This window comes from Brassica oleracea, chromosome C4 (genome assembly GCF_000695525.1).
Source record: "Brassica oleracea var. oleracea cultivar TO1000 chromosome C4, BOL, whole genome shotgun sequence".
NCBI classification, from domain to species: Eukaryota; Viridiplantae; Streptophyta; class Magnoliopsida; order Brassicales; family Brassicaceae; genus Brassica; species Brassica oleracea.
The window spans coordinates 1,500,375-1,516,946 of NC_027751.1; the positions used below are offsets into that span (position 1 = coordinate 1,500,375).

Below are 16,572 nucleotides of genomic sequence, written 5' to 3' on the forward strand. Positions count from 1 at the left end.
TTATTGTGTTTTCCTTTGTAATGTCTTTATAATTCGAATGTTACAAACCGCACTGCAGTTAATAATAACATATATATATATATATATATATATATATATATATATATATGCACTACAATTATTCCGCAGTGTCGTGCATGTTGCCATTCGGATTTATAATGTTGCCATTCGGACCTATAGAATATATTGTATAGACTTTAACAAAATATGATAAAGTAGTAAAGATAGTCCTCTTAACATATTTATTAGCTATAGTTGTATAAAAACTATATAGCAGAACTGTAATTTATCCTACTGTATTCTTATAACTAAAAAAAATACTACTTCTATTTATAGAAAACATAGAAATTTATATTTTATATTGAAAAATATAAATGAATTGGAGTTGATTTACTTTTAAATGTTATTGTAAAAGTAAAATTAGAGATGAGTTGGAAAAACTCTCTAACATGATGAATTCTCTTGCATATTTGTTATCGAATTCTAACACATTACATGCATGATCGATCGTATATGAAATTTCCACTCTGAGATCTTGATCAACTATCTCTGATGTGGTGGGACAAGTTAGGAGATTTGTACAAATGATTCAATAAATTTTGGGAACATAAGTGGGCCGGCGGCATTGGGTAAAACATGGGCTTATAGTTAAGAATGTTGTCTAAAGTCAACAACCTCTCAGATAATTTGATTCAAGCAATTATTATTTGACATTTAATTTTGTTAATTTTTTTCCATTTTTTGTTCATACGTTTATTTTTATTTTTTTTTTTTTTTTTTTTTTCATACGTTTATTTGGTTGTTTGTTTTCTCGTATTAATATTTTCTTAGAAATGAAATCTAGCAGAGATATGTACAACTTATTTACCACTTTATATATTTGAGATTTTTTATATATATATACTTATACTACAATACTAGATCATTAATACAACTAGATTTATATTTTTGTGTGTTGCAAAAATTCTTAATTGTTAGTTTCACTTTATATGGCTTTGTGTTGATTTATTTGTTTTTATATTATTTAGATTTTCGGTATGGTTTTTAATGAAAACTATTAATAAAAAGTTGTGTAAATTAATTGAGTTATTTATGTCAATTTTGACAATTTTTAATTAATGTACGAAATAAAAAAAATTTAACTGGGAAAGATGATTCGAGGAGGCTTTGTCATAATCTGTTTGTGGATGAAAACCGAGTTAATGCAATTTTTAATGCTAAATTTCCTTATGTTACTTTTTACAATAAAGTTGGAGAATATATGTTGAATATACAGTAAGACCGCAGTCTTTCAACGTCCCCTATTAATTTGATTAATTTATTACTTAATAATGTTTAAGCGTTTCGTACTTTTGACCTGTCTTTGCAATAAAAAAATAAATAAAAACATATAAACCAAACAAAATACCCAAAGAAAGAATTTTAGGAACAATAAAAAAAAGGTAAAGAGAAAGACAGGTCAGCGAGGCTTAGGTAGAGAATCCTAAACGAAGACGAAGAAACTACAGAGCAGAGACTAGAAGAAGACGAAGAAGAAGAAGAAGAAGCTGAAGATTCTCATCTTCTGTAATGAAAGGTTCGTGCTTTCTTCATTACCAGATCTCCTTCTTGTTACCCATTTGATAAAAAAAAACCTAAGCTTTTCCCAATTCTCTCTCAGCTTTCACATTGAATTTGCTTCTCTAGAACTGTGTCTCACACTGTTTGATTCATCCTTCTTCGAATGAGCATTAGCTTTAGTGATAGACTTGAGAAAGATTGAATTCTACTTGGTGATACTGCCCTAATAACTTCAAATTTGAAAGCTTTATTGATTCTTCATCCTCACTATCTGCTTTAGATTTGTTCCATTTCATCCCATCTAAGGCTTCGAATGTGACGATCCAAAACTCCAAAACTCACTGCAGTTAATAGTAACAAAAAATTTATCTATCTATACGTTTTTGTTATTATTATGAGGGCACTCGTATGGATGTTACCATTCAGACCCTAAGACTGTTCTTTGTAATAAAAACAGTTATTGCAAAGACACTAGCAGGCTCTGTAATTGTTGATTAAAGGATTGTTCATTCTCACTATCTGCTGTAGATTTGTTCTGTTCGGTAAGACTGAAGTACTACTACTCTCTTCCCTGTAATAGAAACAATGACATGTTCTGTAATGATTCGTCATTAAAAGCTTCTGAAACCACTTACTCTCTTAACAGGCAAATCACCAGACCTTGAATCCACCGGGTCTGGCACAACTACAAAGCGATCAAGCGTCTCATCAGGAAGCCGATCTCGCACCCGACGAGACTTCCTCACCAGGTTCACCAACAGCGAGCATTTCACCGACAAGCTACAAGACTGGTTCTCTCTATCACTACAAAACTCAGAGAGCGATGCACCGGTTTTCGACCCTCCTTTTGAGCTAGTCGAGCTGCAAAAGTTCGACTACGCGCTGGAAGGAGTCTCCTTCCAGCAGCTAACTCGAATGCCAAACGCCGTTTACGGTTCAACCTCAGCTTCCGTGGAGGCAAATGCATATCTAGCAATAGAAGACTTCTTGCACGCTACTGTCAAGACCCTGTGGGAGGCGTTCTGGAGCCAGGAGGACGAGCCTGTTCCTTTCTCCGTGGGCTGTCTCTACAATCAGAATCTTAAGTTTTACCAAGCCGAGCAAGCGTTAGCTCTCGGGAAGCTCGAGGATCTTTCAGCAACCGGCGTTCTGTTAAAAAATCCACGTCATCCGCACGGGAAGTGGGATCACATTCTTGAACTTGCTCTCCTAAGACCTGACATTGAGAGCGATCATCATCAACCTTCGTTACCTCTCTTAGGGGAGGCTCTTTTCTATGCTTTGCGTATACTCATCGCGAGAAGCGTGAGCCGTTTGGATTTCTCTCAAAGCTCAAACTGTGTCTTTATTCTTCTGGTTGATACACAACACGGTGGTGTTGTGAAAGTAGAAGGGGACGTGAGTAAACTGGACTTCGACGTGAGCAGTGTTTATGACTGCGCTGCGGAGTGGATTCAGAAGCATTCCAAGATCTCTGTGTCGCCCGTTGACAGGATATGGAACAAGCTGGGGAATGCAAACTGGGGAGACATTGGTACTTTGCAGGTGGTTTTCGCTACTTACCACAGTATAATGCAGTTCTTTGGACCGCCTAGGCACTCTATTGAAGACTTAGCCGCTGACCACACCTCTCGCCTTCACTCAAGAAGACAGGAGAGGCACTTGGGGGAGGATACTAGTCTCAACGAAAACGGTGCGTTTAGGTCTCCTGAAATCGTCGAAGTTCAAGAAGAAGAAGAGCGTGGAGAGTCTATGAAGCTTGAAGTTGGATCTGTTCTGTGGTTGGAGGATTCAAACTACCAAAAAGGCTATCAGATTAGCCACGTGTCTCTTCCTCATCATATTGCATCACCAGTGGATGATGATGACGACTCAGGGAGGGCTGTGTTTCTCTACGTTGGCTCTCCTCCTTCACAGCTTGAGCCTGCTTGGGAAGACATGAACTTATGGTACCAAGTGCAAAGACAAACTAAGATACTAAGCGTCATGAAGCAGAGAGGGCTTTCTAGCAAGTACTTGCCGGAGCTCCACGGCTCTGGTCGGGTAATTCACCCGGGACAATGTCGGAAACCGAGTTCTGGCGGACGGTGTGATCATCCTTGGTGCGGAACTCCCATCCTTGCGACCACTCCAGTCGGGGAGAGGGTCGCTGATTTGGTTAATGAAGGCATGTTTGGACCAGAAGAAGCTATCAGATGCTGCCACGATTGTTTATCCGCGCTCTCTTCCTCCTCTTCAGGTGGGATTCGCCACGGGGATATCCGACCTGAGAATGTGGTTTATGTTACTTCAGGTGTGAGACAGCCTTACTTTGTATTAATAGGTTGGGGTCACGCGGTGCTCGAGGAGAGAGATAGACCGGCCATGAATCTTCACTTCTCATCGACCTACGCGCTTCAGGAAGGGAAGCTCTGCGCTGCCTCGGACGCGGAGAGTTTGATCTACATGCTTTACTTCTGTTGTGGAGGGGACTTGCCTGATTTGGATTCGGTTGAAGGAGCTCTTCAGTGGAGAGAGACCTCTTGGTCTAAGAGGTTGATACAGCAGAAGCTTGGCGATGTCTCGACCATTTTAAAGGCCTTTTCTGATTACGTTGATAGTCTGTGTGGGACGCCGTATCCTTTGGATTGTGATATTTGGTTGAGGAGACTGAAGAGGAATCTTTCGGAAGATCATGGGAAAGATATCGAAACTTCAGGCTAAAGCTCATGTGAGTGTGAGTGTGTCCTTATATTAAACATTCTTTTCAGGTGCTGCTCTCTGCTTTAACCTGTCCGAGAGACTGGAGAAGCTTCACTAGATGAGACGTATCCTACGGTTTTGGGACCATCTTTGTATAGGTATCTTTGGGATGTGGATTAGATTCTGTGTTTGCCTTCGCTGTTAATGTTCTGTTCCTTTTCTTCATTATTGTTATTATTGTTATCTTGAAAGTGATTCTCTATTATTTCATTGTAATGATTCTTGTATGCTCTATTCGTCAGTTTTTTTACATGTGTTGGTTCGTAAATGGTTTTATCACTTTATGATATGATGTATCTTATGAGCGAGGGACAACAAAGAAAATGTTATGAAGAACCTTGCAATGCAAGAAAGGACCCTGCGATGGTCTACATTTGATCAGGGTTTTTGGTTCGGAAAATTCGGTTTTTCGATTATTCGGATTGGGGTGGTTTATGACCTGTTTAGGAATTGAATATTTTTCGGATTGGGTTTCTATTTTTTTATAAAACTCGAAGTGAAACTAAATTAAAAATAGTTCAGCTTTTTGGTTTGGATTTAAAGCCAAAAAACCCGAAAATCTCAAAAACTCGAGTTAAATCTGGAATACCCGAAAAATATTTGAGCAAGTAATTTTTTTGAATATTTTATTTATAAATTATATCTTATATAAAATTTGAATTAATTAATATTTTCATTATATTTAAGATATTGGAGTATCTGCTCGATTTTCGTTTCAGTTTCGTTTTCTTTTTGCTTAGAAAATAGGAATTGTTTGGGTTTTTGTAACTTCTGATCGGTTTCGGTTTTTTTTGGTTCGGTTTTTGGGGTTTAGGATAATATGCCCAAAACTACTACTCCTAAGCTTTTCTCTGATCTGAAAACGTTTACTATTTGGAGACAAAAGTGTATGGCTTTAGAAGTAAGAAAGTAGTTTACACAAGCAATCAAGGTTTTCATTTTTACAGGCGCAAAGATTCCACAACAGATCTCAGTCAGTGTCTTATCTCGATCTCACATCAAACGCTGTGTTGGTCTGTGCAGTTCCATCACTTAAACATTTCTTCTTAACAGTCTCTTCAATTTTGTTGTTGTTGTCATACTCCAGCGTCTGGAGAACCAAACCGCCTGTGCTAGCTTTCCAATCTCCAATTTCCATATCCATATCATGTTTATTTTCTCCCCGTGGTCCAAAGGCTCTGTCTAGCTCAGATGCAATGGAACCAACCTCCACGTCAGGTTCCTCTGGAACCCAGTCTCTGAAGTTGATCACTGGAGGTGGGATCTTAGCAAAGAACAACTCGTATAGGTTCTTGAAGAGACCCTTTCCGTAAGGATTCTCTTTCTTGTCATATCGGTATCGAAAATTCTCATAAGTTGTCTGCATAAAACATACAATCAGAAGCAAAAGAACATAACACTAACATAGCTGCAATAATCAGACAAGAGTTTTTAAAGGATCTTGCCTGATTGGTGCAGATTAGATAGAGGTGAAAAACAGTGAGCCCACCAACAAACCAGACAACAACGAAGCAGTAGACAATGAGAACAATAAATATTGCGTCATCCGTAATAATCATTAACAACATCTTGCCGTGTGCCTCAAGCATGCTGACCCATGAGAAGACAAAGACGTACAAGCAGAGGAGTGTTGATGTTGATATGAAACAAATGAAGTAAGGATAGTTTCTCTGCAAAAGACAAGCCATTTATATACACACTCACACACTTTTTGTTACATTAAAAACATTTTTGACTTACTAAAGCGATGCATTGGCCCACCCATGGACAATGGTGATCAAATCTTTGGACACAGTTGTTGCAGATGGAGCAGTGAGAGGCGCGAGGAGGACGGTAAAGCAAACAAGTATCACAGAACTTAACTTTGACAGTGTATCCATTCACCAACACATCTTTGGTTCGAGGTAACTTTGTGCTACCGAGCTTGTTGTTTACCCACTCTGAGGATTGAGTGATCTTGTCAAGCCCTTCTCCTTCAGGTGCGTCTTTGTTCCTCGGGATGATCCCTGGGTCTCTCGATGATGTTAAGAAGAGAAACGTGAAGTCCTGTGAAGAAGAGAAAGTAAAGAGATGCAGGAGGGGAAATATAGCTTGCGAGGCAAGTAACTGTTATGGTTTATTACCAAGACGGTGAGCAAAAGAGAACCCATCAAGACAAGAGTGTGGAAGAAAGGGTAGCGCTTGCCGATCATGAAAGCCATTCGGATGGAGAAAGTGACAGCAGGAGCTCCAATCATAGCTGTGGTCAGAAGAAGTGAAGATGCATCTGGACCAAAGACTAATCTCCCTCCACAATAAAATTTCTAAAACATCAAACATGATAAGTCAAGCTGCAATTTAGATATTCACGTAGACAAAACACTGAGCAGTACTTCATGTCATGCTTGTGAGGCAAGAAATAGCTAGATACTATGCTAAAGAGCTAAAGACCAAACCATATCCAGAACCAGTTCTAAGCATATCTAGTGAAACATTGGTCTATGGTCCTAGAAATTTTAGTAAAATTTTTACATTTATATATAGATTTCCAGTTTTTAAAACATATTTTTTTTTATAGAAACCCTTACTAAATTATCTATAACTTCTAAAATCTCAGGACCGACCATAACCATATCAAATATATTAAACTTAAAGAGATCAGGATTTCGTATCAGATCGATCCCAAGCATTAAGTTAAGGAGAGAAAAATAAAATGAACCCTAATTCACCAATCTCAGCTTCCAATACAGAGGAAGATCCGTGGGTTGCAAGAAAGAGGGCATTACAAAAACTTTTCTCTGTTTGTCAAGGGAAATGCATACATACATTGTTGCCACGCCAGAGTTGGTAGATCCTCTTGGGCTTAGAATCTTTAGAATACATGTTGTTGTCGTCGTCGTCAGAAGGAGCACTATGGACATGACTGCTTTTCTTCCTCCCCATATTCTTCTCAAAGCTTTAGACTCAAAGACGGAGCGACCAAAACATAATAAACACCATTGTCTTGTATTGCTTGTCTGTTGTTGTTGTCGCGGCCAGCGAACGAAACCACCGGAGATTTCAAGTCGCTGCCGCCGGTTGTTTTGGCTCCTCTCCTCCTCTTCACCAAACTCTCTTCTCTCTCTCCCCTCCTTTTGTTTTTTCTAATTAAGGTTTGTTTTCAAGAAAATGGTTTCTCTCTCTTTCTTCCTTCTAAAGCTTTCTTCTCAGCCATTGGAAGTTCGTCAACAACATCCAATCTCTGGAACATCCTTAACATAGCAATCTTGACAGCTACGTCACCTCCTAATATCTCGCCACCTTAGAAAACCCTAACCTGATATTACTGTTTTCCCGCACGCGCCATTTTCTGTTTCTAACAGACTTTTTTTTTGGGTACTTTGTATGACTTGTGTCAGTCAGAATCTTTGTTGGATTAACAAACTTTTCATAAAGACTACAAGTAGTAGTTAAACTTTTTGACTATGCGGCAATTGATTACTGTAGTATTGTTTTTAGTTTTAATTTTTATCTATAACATTTAAAATTAACAATCACGTTTTTTTTTTCACACAAGAGACAGTTTTAGGATTTTTGGAAGGGGTCCTTCCCAAAATAAAGGATACCATATATACTTACACATATAATCTATACATAATTTTTAGGACTCCAATGGGTAGAACCCCCCATTGGACATGCTCTAAGGATTAGTTTTTAACATCCAGACACACATGCATAAGACAGGTCGTTCGTAAGGATCCAGACACACATGCATAAGACAGGTAGATAACGTGAAGGTGACAGATCACATAAAGAGAGACAAAAGGTTGCATCACAGGTTGAGAATTGTTGAGATTGAACCTTGATTAGAATCTCCAACAGAAGAAGAGTAGCTGAGAAAAAGCTACAAAGAAGAAAGAAGAAACTTGTGTGAAGAAGAAGAAGAAGAGACTTGAAGCGCAAGAAATGGAAGAACAAGAAGAAGTGACCAAGGAGAGTCACGTAGAAGAAGAAAGTCAAAGTTTTACCAAAGAGGAGTTGAGTTGTGACTTAGTCACAACAAATAAAGTCAAGATGCAACTAACCATGTGTTTAGACAAAGCCACCAACAAGGAGTGTTGTGTTGGTTAAAGTCTACCTAAGGTGTAGTTGTTAGAATTGTTAAAGATTGGTTTACTAGAAGTAAGGCTAAGTTGTAGTAGTGGTCAAAGTGCATGTGTAGTAGTTAGTGAAAAGCTACTATAAGTATGTATGTGTTGCTATTGTAAAAGGTATCCAATTCTAATAAGAAAAAGAGTTGGAGAGAGAAAGATGTAGACAACCAAAGCTTCTCTCTACAAGAAACCAAACGTGTAAGAGAGTAAAGAGAGTATGAGTGTGCTTGTGTGTTATGATAAAACACAAGTAAAGAAATACAAAGAGTGAGTGAGAACAAGAGCGAGAATGTCAACAAGAATACCAAAGGGCTTTTTCTACTTCCAAGCCTTCTTACGGCTGGCCTTCTTCTTCATCTTCTTGTAACGGCTCGTCTTCTTGGGGTTGGCAACCCGAGCTGGGATCATGTAGCCACGTGGGAAATCATCATCGACAGGAAGGGGGCGGCTGTTTTCCACGGGTTGTTTAAAAGACACAACAACTAGTTTGAATCCTCCCATGTCACTCCCATTAAGTTCCAGGGCCTTGTCTTCTGCACCTTCTCCCCAGATAGCAATGTGGGCTTGGCGATCTTGAATGGGAAGATGTTTAAAGTTGTATAACTCAAAACCAACAATCTCTCCGCATGAAGAGAAATGGTTGGTCAAGGAGGCCTCGATATCAGCATCAGCAAGTGAAGTGTCATATCCTGTAAGCACCATCATTGGGCTATCCCAGGCTCGTTTGGCCTTGGCCAACCTAGCAGACATTGCAGGAGTAAGTTTAATGAACTCGTGCGCTGAAGTGGCTACTATATTGGTTTTTAATTTACAACCCAGAAAAGAAAATAAAAATCATTGTGATAACATTATTTTCTAAAGCAATAGAAAAAGCGTTGTTGTAGCAGTATTTTTTATTTAAATTTTAAAACTATATACATCTACATCAAAGTATTTCTATAGACCAAATTCTACAGAAAATTTTATAGAGTTACGTCCCAATCAATGATCACCAAACCATGTCTGTACTCGATTTAGAATAATTGAATCATAGTTATGTTTCTCAAAATGAGTGTACTTCCTTTCATGCTCTTGATTTTCAGACTAGTTTCATAGTTAAATGCTTGGCCGCAAGCAGTGATATATCATAAGAGATGAATTTGAAACCATAAAACATCTAATATTATTTAAAACTCAGAACAAGCAAGTAGTTGTTTATCAGCACAAAATTTTGAATGTTGTGTAAAAGAATATATAAAAAAATAGAATGAGATGAATCTTGATTGGTCAGATCAGAATCCAAAACTGTATCTGTTCAAGGCATCCATGTCTGGGAGTGTGAGTAGCCAAGCCTTAAACAACTTCTGCTGTTTCATACTTCTTGTCAGAATCTGTGTCTTTGCGACACCGGAAGTGGAAGAACTGAAGCAGAATCTGAAACAAAAGAATTGAACTGAAGTTAGAACTCAGTGTGGCAAAGAATGGAATCAAAGAAGGTGACGAGAGAGAGATTGTTTACAAGAAAATCGAGAATAACACATCCTCCTGCATCAACAAGCCATGGTAGATTCGGTGCAATCTTTGACCATTCAACACTGGCCACAAGGATACTGCAACCAAAAACAAGAAATCTCAAAAAGATTCTTTAGACTCAAGCAAGTAAAGATTTATCGATCTTTTACCTTCCTACATAAGTCATATTGCCAACTAAAGCAAAGAAGAACATCAATGGATTCAATCCCTCAACATGTCCTCTCCTCATGTTGAGACATATCTGAGGAAGCCTTCCACCCATGTAAATGAATGCCATTGCCCAACCCAACCACATCCCAATCTTGCTGTTTTCTCCACCGTTATGTTCTGCTAAGTTGCCACTAGTGACCTGAAACAGAACAACTTATAGATTCATAAGCGTTCAACAGATACTAATGTGCTAGTTTTGAGTACCTGCAAAAGCTTTCTTGCTGCTTGAACCACAAATACTCGATCACTCTCTCCCAAAGCCATAGTTCTTGGCTCACTAAGCAAGCTAGAGAGGTTGAACGTTCCAAGAAACATGAACACTGAGACCTATAATAGAGAGAATGAAACCACTTAGAATTGAGAAATTGAAACCGAGCATTGTGTTACAAGGCTCTAACCACGCATAGCAAAGATTTGGTGGAAGGAGGCATTGAAGGAGGCGTGGCGTCATCAGGAAGCAAAGGCTCTTCAAGAGTTGGTTCACTTTGTCCACGAGCCATTCTCTGAGCTAGTACAGATCCAGCTGGTGGTGTATGACTACTCGACAAAGATCTTGCCGACCTGACAATAATCATAAACGCAAAAAAACGTCAAACTAACTTTCACAATGAGAGTGAATCTAAATTGCAGGCATTACGTGTAGAACAGCTCTCTTCCGGTGAAACTAGTCCGGTGACTCCCAGGAATCATGGTGATAGGTGTGGTTTGAACGCCACAAGGAGTAGTAGCATCAGAGCAGCTATTCCTCCATCTGCTCGGAATCTTCGCATCATTGCATATGTTTGATATCCGTTCTGCTTCAACCTACACCAAACAATACATTAACAGCCTTGAAAACAAGAAAGAATCTTAAATAAAATAGTATACCATCTGGTTTCTTCTGTTTTTCAACCGTGGGTAGATATGGCCGTAATAAATAGATTGAACAAAGAGAACTGATGTAGTCACTGTATACAACTACAAACATATCAAACAAATCAAGCTAAGAAGCAAACAAAAAAAAAAACAGATGCTTCAGCTGTTTTGTAATTTACCAATGCCATGTAGAACTGTGTTGGAAGCTGCAAAACGGATTTGTAAATTTAAAGTTAGCTAAAAGTAAAACAACAAGATTGGTTTGTTCTGAAGATTAACTTACAGTAGCTGGTTCCATCAAGCATCCAAGAAGATTGAAGATATCTCTACACAACAAACCAATCCAAATATTGTCAAATCACCAGAGAGAGAGAGAGGAACATTTTAAGAAAGCAAAAAAACAAGACCTTACCCAATGATCCAAGTTGTTAAGAAGGCAATAGAGAGACCTTCAGTGGATTTCTCACAGAAGTTAGTCATAATCTGTGGTATCTCGGCAACACCCCAACTGATAACACTGATGACACCAAGAGACAATGACAAACCATGTCTAACACTGCTGTGTAAAAACATCATCTTTCACAACAGCTGCAAAGAGCTGACAAAACCCAAAACCAAACAAGTCCCTGAGTATTCAAAGGTTGTGTCTTTTTCAATTAAAACGAGATGAATAGGAAAAGGGTTTCAAAGGGACTAGAGATTCTGACAATAATGTAATTAATACAATAAGACCCCACAAACTGAATATTTATCCAACCCAGGAAGATTCAAATTCAATCAAAAGTAAATGTTTTTTTTTTCATTTAAAGCAACAACATCGAGAGAAAACGTTACACATATGCACCATTTTCAAAAAAATATACTAAAAGAGAAATCGAATATATTGATAGAAAGTTTCATACCTTTATTTCCAGAAGAATCGATGGGTTTGTTTATCTCTCTGTGTTTGAAGATTTATTTATTTATGGGGGAGATTTTTTTGAGGAAAGGAGAGGTCTTTAAGCGTTTAGAGGTCGCGTTGCTGGTTCGTTTTGTCTTCTTATTGTTGTTTATGGCGATTGATATAATATCATGTTCTTCTGGAAACACACAAATAAATCTTTTTTCTTTCTTTTAATTCCAAAATACAAATATTATTGATTTTTGGTGGTGTTGTTTTATTTAATTTATTCGCATTATTTGCCGTCTAATTGATTTGGTCTCTCACTCTTATCGACTTTATTCCTCTGCGTTGTATTTAGAAATTTATGTGTTTCAAAAAAAAAAAAAGTGTTTTCTGTTAGTGGGTTGGCCATAAAGTGAAAGACATCAGAAAGGATCGTTATAGGATACTCATTCAGGAAAATTAGTATAATTACCTTAAATGAGTATATTCCATCTATCATATTATAGTGGGGTTTTGACCATGACAAACTCTATTTTCACAAATATTATTCTCTTGGTGTGATTTGTGACATTTTTTTATTTTCTACATGTCCTAGTTATATATTTTTGCTTGCCTCCTTCCAGCTCAGAATGCTTAATGCCTAGTTTTAGAAGATAATCGCCAGAAACTTATCATTTGGGTCCCGCTTCCAGCACATAAAGCAAGCATCGCCTGGCACGAAGATCAGCACAATATAATACTCCAGTTTATGAACTTTAATTATTGGTTTGTAAAAGATATAAAGTTGAGACAAACCGAATAAGTGTGCCTGGGGGGAGGCACCAAACTTAACCCAACTGGCACACTTACCCACCCACGAGATCACTAAAGTTATGTCTTTATTTTATCGGTTTATAGGAATGTTTTAAACCAGCAAAATTAAATTGGGCCGGTTCAGTTCATACATAGGCCTCAAAAGTCCAATTAATGTGACATGATGATCTAAGGCCCAAAACTATCAAATGGGGAGGAGGTCTACATGAATTTTGTAGTTTTTCAGTTATGTTTTGATACTTGTATATCTAAAGGGTGGACTTGCTGTCTTTTGACCCGTTCATAGTTGCCACCATGTTGAACTTCTTGCATTGTAAATCATCGTTTTCAAATTTGTTGTGTTATCCTTGTGTTGTTTATTGTTTTGTCAAAATCTACGCTTAATTTTTTGGAGCACGTAAAACTTCGTATTTGAAATTTTGAAGTAGCTTTTGGAGATATTCTTATAATTAAAAAATATATTGCCTCGTATAAATTACCATATGGTCATTCTCTTTCGCAGAGATCATAATAGATCATAATAGAGAGATGCAACAATAAAGGATTGGAAAACTGGAAAATAGATAATTAGAGACAAAATCATCACATTTTAGCCAAACATTATACTTTAGAAGAAAATAATAGATACATCTATTTTCTTACACTTGAAACTAGTTTGGAAGCTGTGCGGTTAATCTCATCGATTGTGATGTCTGATTCATGTATGCTCAGCTCGAACCCAATTGATTTTGCTTTTGAAAACTGCAAGCAACTTTTCCAGAAATCTGTTGACTATGGTATTTCACCAAAATAGCATGATTATCTCATGATGACAACATCATTTACTGGACAAGGACATAATGCATGACTTAGCCATCTATAATCCCACAATATTGCCAAAGAGATCTTCACTTTGACATTTTTTCATTTGAAGATTCTAAACATCAAGTCATATATGCGTTGATGGAGCTCTATCCAACTCTAAAATTGGAGGGAAATAAAAATATTGAAGGCTAGAAAAAATGTAAAACAATGTATATCCCAAGAGCACAAATTCTAATATGATAAAATTACAAGTTTACCTTTATTGAGTCTAAATCAATTACATTGAACAGTAGAGGAATCACATTTTCCAGAGAAATAATGTCACTAGACTGAATCCATACCCATAGATTGAAAGAGGTGTTAATGTCTTTGAAAACTTGTTGCACATAAAAGTAAGATAATAAGTAAATAAAATAGCATCATAAGACAAATATAGACATTAGAAACCAAAAGTAAATAAATAAACAAAATCGACAGAACTAAATGATGTTACCTTGGACTGTGGTTCAGTTTCTTGGATGCATAACGCTCTTAAGAAATATGCAATAATAAGTTGGAAGCAACACAAAGTCTCATGGTTCTCATTAAATATGATTTCTTGTGACAATGACAAAGAAATCATTCACACAAAAAAATGAGCGGTAGTTAAGCTGTTAAACATCAAACTAGTAAGTAAAACCAATATTGCTTGTGATAGTGCACAAAAAAGTGCACAAAAAATGCACAAAAAAATATTGCTTCTGATAAATAACGAACACACTCTTTTAAATGTTCAGCTCCAGTAGTTGTTGTCATACTTGTTTTCCATGTTAAAACTCTTGATCTTTCCACAAATAGTTCTTTTGTGATGAAAACATCTTTCAAAAAGATATCAGCTATTTTTAACTGATTTGCGCGACATAATTCTGAGCACACATGAACTAACTTCTCATAAGCATGAATTTCCTACATGTGTTATGTAAGAATATAAGTTCAAGTTATTTGTAAATGACAACAACAAATAACAAGTAAAGTAGAATGCATGGTAACATTTCTCGTAACCTTGTGATGAGATTTTTAGCTTCAGACCAATTTTCTAGAATAAACAAACCAAGCTTCTCAATTTCTTGTTCCCCATGTAGCTCAAGAACATCCAGATAGAATGCAGATTTGCTACATGCTTCAGTCACAAAATCAATAACTGCTTCTCCGGACACAAAATCCTCAGATGAGTTAGACTCAACATTTACAAATTTCAGACAGAGGAGTCTAACACAATTCTACACTGTTACAATACATAATTCGAACGTCAAGGAAACCTGCAAAGTACAACCATCAATATTGTAAAAATATACTAAGCTGCAAAAACCTTGTAATAAAATGAAAATTTAGCGTTCAGGTATGCAACCTTTTTTAAATGCTTTATCATGTGCAAAGCTACACCAATTTCATGAAATGAGGCAAATAGATGTTTGAGCTTGAGAGGTGAAATCCACGGACTAGCAATTACATCATCAACTAGGCAGGAAGTGATCTAAACATGAAAACCTTGAGATGATTAGTTTGCCAAGAATTACGACCTCACAAAGAGAAAAGTCCGAATAAAATCCACAGGTAGCATTAAACCTTTAGTGTTGAGATGCAGAAATCATGCAGAAAATCGTCATTGAAATACTGCGGCTCTGGTTCTCTAACGATCGAGAGTGACACTCTCCCATAGCTGAGACGAGCATTGTGAGCATTTTATCACTGTCAGCATTTCCAATAGGGTCTCTTTCAATAAGAAGATTATTATTGTTTTGTTCTCTGTTAAATGGCCATATCAGAGTGTCAAACCACTTTGAATCGCTTTCAAAGGTGATGACAGACCAGTCAGGTACTGCTTCAGCATGAAACTCTGAACCAACTAGACCACATGATTCATCCTTCAAATCCGAGTCATTCTTCCCAGCTTTCCTCTCATTAAACTGATTACTGAGTCTCTCTCTTAGATTGTAACTAGGCCCATCACTATCCTAATACAGAGATGGATGCATTTTCTGGATTTTCTAAAACTCGTACTTAATTTTTTTTTTCTCAAAATTTTTACTTGAAGTTATCTGTCTGTTGATGTTTTGTCATTTTAATTTTTTTTTTTGCAAATTTTGGTGTCACAGATTCATTCATGGCTTTTTTGTTTTTCTGATGGGTGTTCAGTTTTGCACCAGTTTATTTCTTGAAAGACTTCTCTTATCTTTTCAATTCAGTATGCAGATATTCCTAAGCAGTGTTTTTAATACTGGTCTGGTGTATCTTCCGAAGTTATTAAGGTGCTCATGTAGTTGGAGTTATTTAATCTGTGAAAACAGTTCGCAAGTAGTAATAGGCAGACTATTAGTGTCTTAATGTTGCATCATGAAAGCTCTGGAATGTCTTTCCAATTTAAATATAAGTTATCCTATTGTGTTGTGGTAACAATTGCATTCGAAATGTGTTGTTTCTTTACACACAAATGCGTCCAGGCTTTGAACTGGTGTGTTGTGTATTTGTCCGTGGAATCAAGTGTTATCTACTGTTAGTTCACTAATGTTAAGTTATCATGATAATTAGTGCTTAGTTCTCACCCTAGTTGTCCTTAAGGCTATTTGGTTAAAACTGCATTCAACTATATATTGAGAGCTTATTCAACACTTGATCCTATGTCAAAGATAGAGTCTGCATGTTGTTCTTCTCTCTGTGACAAGGATCAAACGGCCACACAGGACTCGCTGGTGATCATGTTCTCCTCCTCAAATTCACCATAAGGAATAGGCTTGTAACACCCGTATTTTTCGAAATAACTTAAATAAATAAAAAGTCTGAAATCTCCATTTATTACTTCTCAAAAGTCAACTTCAAAGTCGTAAATCCAATAAATAGTCATAAATCCAAATAACATAATAAATCCCAAAAATATCGATAAAAGCTTAAAATCCGCAAGTCTGAAAAAGACAGAAATAAAACTTCCAAAGCACCAGTGCGATAGCAATCACTCCTGCTCGTCAGTCTCACCTGAACGGGGAAGGAATAGGAGGGGTGAGTAACAGGGGAGTTACTCCGTGAGGTATGGGATGCTAAACA

General features: G+C 37.1%; 4 protein-coding genes across 5 annotated transcripts; 1 reads left to right on the forward strand and 3 right to left on the reverse strand.

Annotated features, from left to right (window-relative positions):
• Window positions 1-1,429: 1,429 nt before the first annotated feature.
• Window positions 1,430-4,529, forward strand: LOC106336909. The gene is made up of 2 exons (XM_013775885.1): window positions 1,430-1,576; window positions 2,207-4,529. The coding sequence occupies exons 1-2, from the start codon at window positions 1,570-1,572 to the stop codon at window positions 4,261-4,263; spliced, it is 2,064 nt and encodes a 687-aa protein (XP_013631339.1). The 5' UTR covers window positions 1,430-1,569; the 3' UTR covers window positions 4,264-4,529.
• Window positions 4,530-5,177: 648 nt separating this feature from the next.
• LOC106340720 (probable protein S-acyltransferase 2) lies at window positions 5,178-7,697 on the reverse strand. Its single transcript, XM_013779565.1, has 5 exons — window positions 7,108-7,697; window positions 6,426-6,605; window positions 6,043-6,348; window positions 5,748-5,972; window positions 5,178-5,662 (listed from the first exon to the last, which is right to left on the reverse strand). Exons 1-5 carry the CDS (start codon window positions 7,222-7,224, stop codon window positions 5,285-5,287), a joined length of 1,206 nt encoding a protein of 401 aa, XP_013635019.1. The 5' UTR covers window positions 7,225-7,697; the 3' UTR covers window positions 5,178-5,284.
• Window positions 7,698-8,564: 867 nt separating this feature from the next.
• On the reverse strand, window positions 8,565-9,164 carry LOC106337809 (nucleolin 1-like). Its single transcript, XM_013776923.1, has one exon. It carries the CDS (start codon window positions 9,162-9,164, stop codon window positions 8,733-8,735), a length of 432 nt encoding a protein of 143 aa, XP_013632377.1. The 3' UTR covers window positions 8,565-8,732.
• A 386-nt stretch (window positions 9,165-9,550) lies between these two features.
• LOC106337592 lies at window positions 9,551-12,047 on the reverse strand. Of its 2 annotated transcripts, none has more exons than XM_013776699.1 (11): window positions 11,894-12,047; window positions 11,404-11,589; window positions 11,275-11,317; window positions 11,171-11,197; window positions 11,004-11,093; window positions 10,774-10,940; window positions 10,535-10,697; window positions 10,341-10,463; window positions 10,076-10,275; window positions 9,913-10,003; window positions 9,551-9,827 (listed from the first exon to the last, which is right to left on the reverse strand). In XM_013776699.1, exons 2-11 carry the CDS (start codon window positions 11,565-11,567, stop codon window positions 9,747-9,749), a joined length of 1,149 nt encoding a protein of 382 aa, XP_013632153.1. In that variant the 5' UTR covers window positions 11,568-11,589; window positions 11,894-12,047; the 3' UTR covers window positions 9,551-9,746. The 2 variants fall into 2 exon arrangements, with proteins under 2 accessions (XP_013632153.1, XP_013632154.1); XM_013776700.1 differs by having other exon boundaries at window positions 11,004-11,083; window positions 11,894-12,027.
• Window positions 12,048-16,572: the final 4,525 nt, after the last annotated feature.